At 43.8% G+C, this 8638-nt stretch overlaps 1 protein-coding gene across 1 annotated transcript; it reads left to right on the forward strand.

Annotated features, from left to right (window-relative positions):
* Positions 1 to 971: 971 nt before the first annotated feature.
* LOC139367733 (amphoterin-induced protein 3) lies at positions 972 to 3320 on the forward strand. The gene is made up of 2 exons (XM_071106044.1): positions 972 to 1379; positions 1793 to 3320. The coding sequence occupies exon 2, from the start codon at positions 1812 to 1814 to the stop codon at positions 3249 to 3251; it is 1440 nt and encodes a 479-aa protein (XP_070962145.1). The 5' UTR covers positions 972 to 1379; positions 1793 to 1811; the 3' UTR covers positions 3252 to 3320.
* Positions 3321 to 8638: the final 5318 nt, after the last annotated feature.

Consider the following 8638-nt stretch of genomic DNA (forward strand, 5'->3'; position numbering starts at 1 on the left):
ACAGGCAAGCCAGGCTGCCCAGAGAGGACAGAGTGACAGACAACAGTCTGGCTATAGAGACCGGTGATCACAGGCAAGCCAGGCTGCCCAGAGAGGACAGAGGGACAGACAGCAGTCTGGCCATAGAGACCGGTGATCACAGGCAAGCCAGGCTGCCCAGAGAGGACAGAGGGACAGACAGCAGTCTGGCCATAGAGACCGGTGATCACAGGCAAGCCAGGCTGCCCAGAGAGGACAGAGTGACAGACAACAGTCTGGCCATAGAGACCGGTGATCACAGGCAAGCCAGGCTGCCCCTCTGGGGAGAGGTATTTGAATTTGAAACTATCAATATATATAATATATGTATATATAAAAAAAATATATTTTAATATTTATTGGGTGAAAACTAAAATGTGCAGTTTTGGCAGCCAAATATACGACCCCCTCCCACAACCTGAGGGACGACCAGTGAAAAGTACAATGCAATAGTAGCATTTGCCATTTTGTTTTGTCTTTTCTTTCATGCCATGTGACTCTTCAACCATGTTAAAACTAGCCTCCTATTACTTTAATTCATTATTCTCATTGCTGTAGTTGCTTTTAATGTTAAAATCATTATCACTACTACTATTATTGTTACCTTATTACTGTTAGTCAAACCACTGTTGGTATATGTATACTTTGACAATGCAAGTGATTTAACTCGCCATGTCAATAAAGTTGATGGAATTTTAGAGAAAACATAGCAGTAAGGAAGGAAAGCATCATTATTTAAAGATGACAGTGAGGGAGACAGGGCTGTGCTCTAAATGACAAACAGCAGGAGGAGGGGATTGTAGGAGATTAAGTGAGCTGTGTTTGTAACATCGCAAAGCACTGCAGGATTTTTTTATAAAGCACCGCTCACATTTGGCAGACAGATAAAGCTCACAGAGCAACTTTACCAGTGGACAGAGACTGAGTGAGTGATAGAAGAGAGAGTAGTGACACCTTTGCTCAGGATTCTGTCTGGGGAAAGGGGTGATAAGCTCTCACTTCGGACTGAACTGTTGGATACCTGTGGCTCGCTTAACGTGAAGTACTACTTCTGGGAAAAGGACAAGTCCTGAAGTTAGACTGAACAGTTGGATACTCGTGTGAAGGATTGCTTAGAATTAAATAGTACTTTGGGGAAAGAGACAAAACAGTCAGGATTCCGTGCTGTTTGAGTAGTTTGTTTTAGCGGGTCATGGAGGTGTGGTAGAGCGAATATCTGAATAACTTCATGCTTTTTTAATCTGATTCATGACACTTATTAAATCAGTGACAGCGATGCGGTTTTAATTGCTTTTTGCTGAGGACGATGACAAGCCTTTGAGTCAGTTGTACAGAGAGGGAAAGTACTCTTCAGGGAAAAGGTATTTCTTTATTAACCCTTTGTTCTTCCACTCCTGTACTACTACTCTTAACGACACAGTCAGAACATTATGGAAAAACATGCATCAGGATATCTCAAAGAGTTGTTACTGCTGTGACTGTTTCTTCCTAACCAAAATGTTCAGTTACACTTGACAATCAGATGTGATAAGTCATGTGATAAGATAATCTTTATTTATTTTTAAAATTCTGTATCCCCTGGATACATTTTGTTTGTGCATGATAAAACTGACCTATAGATTAAAGGCTTTTTATGGTTTATACTCTATTCCATTCTCAGCCTTGTCAAAGTATTCTGACCATTGTAATAGTCACTGGTCGTTTACAATCTCTTCCCACTGCATTCATTCAACCATGGTAGGTCATTTACATAACAAATCTCTTTCCTCCCTAGGAGAACGGGCCAGAGCAGAATGACCTCCCTCTTCTCTCCAGACACTGTAGTGCTGCTGTGCCTCCTCCTCCACTCCACAGAGGGAACCTGCCCCTCCATCTGTCTCTGCACCTCAGACACACTGAGCTGTGGCTCCCAGGGCCTCACCAGACTGCCCCTCCTCCTGCCCCCCACCACCGTCACCCTCGACCTCAGCTACAACCGGCTGGGCTGGCTGGGCCCCGGCAGCTTCTCCAGCCTGCCCAAACTGGACACCCTCCGCCTGGCAAACAATCAGCTCACGACGCTGGGCCATGGGGTCTTCCAGAACACCTCCAGCCTCCGTCACCTGGACCTGTCCTCCAACAGGCTGCGGGTGCTGGAGCAGCACTTCCTGCAGGGTCTGTGGAGGCTGGAGGAGCTGCTGCTCTACAACAACCATATCACCCGCGTGGAGGGTGGGACGCTGAGCGGTCTGAGCAGTCTCAGGAAGGCTTACTTCAGCCTCAACCAAGTCACAGAATTCCCCTTCTTTTCCATACGGGACCACAGTCATCCGTTTCTCACCATGTTGGACCTGTCCTCCAACCGTATGACCACGCTACCCTGGGAGGATGTGAAGGCACTGCCGGGGTCAGTGCAGAAGGGGCTGTACCTCCATAACAACTCTCTGGTGTGTGAGTGTTCCATGTACAGTGTGTTCTGGCACTGGGAGCAGAGGGGCTTTGACTCAGTCAGGGACTTCACAGATGAGCACACCTGCCTGATCTACGGCGAGCCGCGCGCCTCGGTCCGATTCCTCCGACACTCCCTCTACTTCCAAAACTGCACAGTGGGGAAGGTGGTCTCTTTGCCCATGGCTGTTCTCCTCTCCAACCTCATGGTGAACGAGGGGGAGAGGGTCCATCTGGACTGCCAAACCTCCCTCAGAGGTAAAGAGCTGTCATACACATGGGTCTCTCCAAATCAGGAATACCTGACCCAGACGAGCTTCAACGACACCCTCATCAACGTGTTCCCTAACGGGACCTTGGAGATCCCAGCAGCCAAGATGAAGGACTCGGGACTCTACTTGTGTACAGCCCTGGACTACAAACACATGCTGAATGCAACCAGGGAGGTGAATGTCACCGTGATCCGCCCCATGCCTGACACCTTCAACACGGGCTACACCACCTTACTGGGTTGTGTGGTCACCCTGGTAGTCATCCTAATGTACCTCTACCTAACGCCCTGCCGCTGTGGGTGCTGTAAGCAGCCCCTGCCTCCGGCCATCCCGATCCCTGCCTATGACCCAAACACCCTGGCCTCCATCTTCTCCCCCACACTGAGCAACAGGGACCCAACCAAGGCCAACATCAACAAGCGGGTGGTGTTCATGGAGCCTCTGATGGAGGAGCAGAACGGGGATCTGAGGGCCACCCTGGCCAGGGAGCAACCAGGGTTGCAGTGGGAGTGGGGCGCCAGCGGACTCTCCTAGTTAACCTATCAGAGCCTGTCGCTGACAAAGAGCACTTTAAGAATTGAGCCCATGACTTACAATAGACATGTATCAGGTGGTCTGAATGGAACGAATGGATGGAACGAACATGACATCCTCGTTCCTCTGGAAGGCTTCATCTAACCGGACTATCCTCAAATGATCGCTGAGCCCTGGAGAGAGTGTGAAAGAGAGACCCTCACAGGTCTGTATAAGGGCTCTAATTAATGTTCCTCCTCTTTCCTCTCCTCCGTCTCATTGAAGACCAGGTTGAGTTTTGCAAGACTGTATATTTCTGTCCATGCTATTGTGGAAGGTTAGAGCAAAGTTAATTGAACGGCACGAACTTCGGCACTGGAGAGATTTATCTTCTCTCTTTAAAATCATGAACTCCAAACGCATTGGTCCTCCCTTCTCCCTGAAGTGTAAAAATATAGCATTGGTGTAAGCATGGGAAGATTGTAGACAGATGTCCTATTATATTTAACATGAGCTAATTCCTTTTAAATCCATAAATGGATGTGAGTGCATGAGCAGACACATCCGGGTGAAAGGTCTGGGACAGAATTGGGGAACACTGATGAAGTCCTATTGGGACATTTTGGACTTGGCTGACATCCACAAAAGCTGTTAGAGTAATAGAGTTTTTGGAATTGTATTATTTTTTTCCTTCATGGGATTAAAGTTAAGCGTGAGTATATCAGGTCACCGGCGAACCACACTCCCCCGCAAATATACACTACTGTTCAAAGGTTTGGGGCCACTTAGAAATGTCCTTGTTTTTGTTTTTTGTCCATTAAAATAACATCAAATTGATCAGAAATACAGTGTAGACATTGTTAATGTTGTAAATGACCATTGTAACTGGAAACGTCTGATTTTAATGGGGTATCTACATAGGCACACAGAGGCCCATTATCAGCAACCATCACTCCTGTGTTCCAATGGCACGTTGTGTTAGCTAATCCAAGTTGATCATTTTAAAAGGCTAATTGATCATTAGAAAACCCTTTTGCAATTATGTTAGCACAGCAGAAAACTGTAGTGCTAATTTTAAAAAGCAATACAACTGGCCTTCTTCAGACTAGTTGAGTATCTGGAGCATCAGCATGTGGGTTTGATTACAGGCTCAACGGGCCTTCTTCAGACTAGTTGAGTATCTGGAGCATCAGCATGTGGGTTTGATTACAGGCTCAACGGGCCTTCTTCAGACTAGTTGAGTATCTGGAGCATCAGCATGTGGGTTTGATTACAGGCTCAACTGGCCTTCTTCAGACTAGTTGAGTATCTGGAGCATCAGCATGTGGGTTTGATTACAGGCTCAACTGGCCTTCTTCAGACTAGTTGAGTATCTGGAGCATCAGCATGTGGGTTTGATTACAAAAAGTTCTCAAAACGTTCTGAAACATGTAGTTCATTTCATGTGATTGTCATAAGGCTCCATGACTTTGTCCACACAGGGCATCTGAACACACAAATACATTGATGATTTTCATTAAAAAATTGGGCTGTTTTATTTAACTTCGTACACCTGTGGTGTTCCTTGTCAAAAATAATCGGTCATTAGAAATGAAATGGGTGAGACTACAATTAGTGTATAAAATTCAGTTCAGGCACATGCCCATTCATCAGATGGACACACTTCCTCTCCCAGACCCACACATGCATGCGTGTTTGAGCAAACACACACACACACACACACACACACACACACACACCTCACTCCATGGCAAGCCCCACGGGAACCTTTTCCCAATAGAATCTTTCCCCCACAGGAACCACACCTGTTAGCATTTTCACAAACAATCGCAACATTGTTTCAATACTATATAGAACTTTTCTCGCAGCTCTGGTATAAAGCTTTTTTGAGGCCTTTTGCTTACAATTCATTTTGTGGCAGCACAATGACCAAACAATATACTGTATGTGAGGCTCTTGATCATCTCTTTGATAATAACACTGGTGAGGAGGAGAGAGACCAGGAAACTGACAGTGAAGATGCATTAGAGGAGGAAGTGTCAGAAGTTGAAGACAACACAGAATATGATCCAGACCAAGAGACAACCGATGTGGAACAATCCAGTGATGAGGAAGGGGGCCCTGCTGAGGTTGTTGTTACATTCCAGTCAAAGAATGGGAATTTGTCCTGGTCTTCATCCCCACCTGAGAGGAGAGGTCGGCTGTCAGCTGAAAATGTTATCAGGATGACCTCAGGGCCAACAACATACGTCATATCCTGGGTTGATGACAAAATACTGCCACTATTTAAACATTTGAAATGGTTTCAAAACAAAATGTCCTTGTTAAACTTTGACAGAAAGTAATCTGTGATAAATAGCACAATACGTTTCATCTGAGTATTTGTTATAGTCAAAATAATCCATACATTATTCTTTTCTACTCAAAAACGAGTTGTATGAGCTCAGGTCAATGAGGCCTACAGGCCATAAATAGCAAAAAGAAGTTCAAAACCTGTAATGTTCACAATAACTTAAGTTGATAAAAAAATATCTAACACAACATTAGGTAATAATACATATATAATGTATTTACAATCAGCTATGATGGGGCGGTCATTTTGGACAGGGAACACAGAATTAATTAACATGAAATGAACACAACAGGAGGGTTAAAGATTCAGCAAGAATATGAAGACAATTTTTTTCTGTAGGAAAATAGGCTACCCTCACTTTGAAAGATTGGACTTCAAAAACAGGAATTATCATGAGGTCACATTTTAATTCGTAACCTCTACAGGATCGGTGTTTCCCCCCCCGCGAGACAATTGAGCTAACGTAGGCTAATGTGATTTGCATGAGGTTGTAAGTAACACAAAAAACATCCCAGGACATAGACATTGATATGAGCAGAAAGCTTCAATTCTTGTTAATCTACCTGCACTGTCCCATTTACAGTAGCTATTACAGTGAAAGAATACCATGCTATTGTTTGAGGAGAGTGCACAATGACGACGTTGAAAATGTATTAATAAACCAATTAGGCACATTTGGGCAGTCTTGATACAACATTTTGAACATATATGCAATGGTTCATTGGATCAGTGTAAAACTTTGCACATACACTGCTGCCATCTAGTGGCCAACATCTAAATTGCGGCTGGGCTGGAATAATACATTATGGCCTCTCTCTTGCATTTCGAAGATGGTACAACAACAAAAAATTCAATGTATTATCTTTTACCAGATCTAATGTGAAATTAATGTAGGAGAATATAACACATTTCCAAACTTCAAAGTGTTTATTTTCAAATGGTATCAAGAATATGCATATCCTTGCTTCAGGTCCTGAGATACAGGCAGTTAGAGTTGGGTATGTCATTTTAGGCAAAAATTGAAAAAAGGGTTGGATCCCATACAAAATCAAATAGCTAAATGTAAGATAGTATCTTAGTACCCCTTTACAGTGACTTTGGAAAGTATTCATACCACAAATTTTTCCACATTATGTTACAGTCTTATTCAAAAATGTATTAAATAACATCCTCAGCAACCTACACAGAATACCCCATAACAACAAAGCGAAAACAGGTTTAGTAATTTTTGCAATTGTATTTTAAAATAAAACTAAAACAAATACCTTATGTAAATAAGTATTCAGACCTCTTGCTATGAGACTTGAAATTGAGCTCAGGTGCATCCTCTTTACACTGATCATACTTGAGATGTTTCTACAACTTGATTGGAGTCCACTTGTGGTAAATGCATTTGATTGGACATGGTTTGGAAAGGCACACACCTGTCTATATAAGGTTTCACAGTTGACAGTGTATGTCAGGCAAAAACCAAGCAATGAGGTCGAAAGAATTGTCCGTAGAGCGCCAAGACAGGATTGTGTCTAGAAACAGATCTGGGGAAGTGTTCCAAAACATTTCTGCAGCAAACTGAGCAATCAGGGGAGAAGGGCCTTGGTCAGGAAGGTGACCAAGAACCCGATGGTCACTCTGACAGAGCTCCAGAGTTCATCTGTGGAGATGGAAGAACATTCCAGAAGGACAACCATCTCTGTAGCACTCCACCAATCAGGCCTTTATGGTAGTGCGGCTAGACGGAAGCCACTCCTGAGTAAAAGGCATGACAGCCCACTTGGAGTTTGCCAAAAGGCATCTAAAGACTCAGACCATGAGAAGCAAGATTCTGTGGTCTGATGAAACCCAGATTGAACACTTTGGGCTGAATGCCAAGTGTCACGTCTGGAGGAAACCGGGTACCATCCCTATGGTGAAGCATAGTGGTGGCAGCATCATGCTGTGGGGATGTTTTTCAGTGCCAGGGACTGGCAGATGAATTGAGCAAAGTACAGAAAGATCCTTAATGAAAACCTGCTCCAGAGCGCTCAGGACATCAGACTGGGGAGAAGGTTCACCTTCCAACAGGACAACGACCCAAAGCACACAGCCAAAACAACGCAGGAGTGGCTTCGGGACAAGTTTCTGAATGCCCTTGAGTGGCCCAACCAGCGCCCAAACACAATCAAACATCTCTGGAGAGACTTGAAATTAGCTGCGCATCACCGCTCCCCATCCAACCTGACAGAACTTGAGGATCTGCAGAGAAAACTGGGAGAAACTCCCTAAATACAGGTGTGCCAACCTTGTAGCGTCATACCCAAGAAGACTGGATGCCGTAATATCTGCCAAAAGGTGCTTCAACGAAGTAAAGGGTCTGAGTACTTATGTAAATGTGATATTTCAGTTTTTATATATATATATATATATATTAGCAAAAGTCTCAACCTGTTTTTGCTTTGTCATTATGGGGTTGTGTGTGTAGATTGAGGAAAACATTTATTTTAGAATAAGGAAAAAAATGTCAAGGGGTCTGAATACTTTCTGAGGGCACTGTAGGTATCAAACATACAGTACCAGTCAAAAGTTTGGACGCACGTACAAGGGTTTAGTTATTTTTTACTATTTTCTGCATTGTAGAATAATAGTGAAGACATCAAAACTATGAAATAACACATATGGAATCATGTAGTAACCAAAACAAAAGTGTAAACAAATGAAAACATTTTATAATTTTAGATTCTTCAAAGTATCCACCCTCTGCTTAACACTCTTGGCATTCTCTCAACCAGCTTTATGATGAATGCTTTTCTAACAGTCTTGAACCTGTTCCCACATATGCTGAGCACTTGTTAGCTGCTTTTCCTTGTCTCTGTGGCCCAACTCCTCCCAAACCATCTCAATTGGGTTGCGGTTGGGTGATTGTGGAGGCCAGTTTATCTGATGCAGTGCTCCATCACTCTCCTTCTTGGTTAAACAGCCCTTACACAGCCTGGAGGTGTGTTTTGTGTCATTGTCCTGTTGGAAAAAAAAGCGATAGTCCCACTAAGCGCAAATCAGATGGGATGGCGTATTGGTGCAG

The sequence above is a fragment of the Oncorhynchus clarkii genome, chromosome 16 (genome assembly GCF_045791955.1).
Source record: "Oncorhynchus clarkii lewisi isolate Uvic-CL-2024 chromosome 16, UVic_Ocla_1.0, whole genome shotgun sequence".
Taxonomy (NCBI): domain Eukaryota; kingdom Metazoa; phylum Chordata; class Actinopteri; order Salmoniformes; family Salmonidae; genus Oncorhynchus; species Oncorhynchus clarkii.

Excerpts from the sequence above, each read along its gene's own strand:
- LOC139367733 (XM_071106044.1), top strand. The coding sequence starts at position 1,812 with ATGACCTCCCTCTTCTCTCCAGACACTGTAGTGCTGCTGTGCCTCCTC.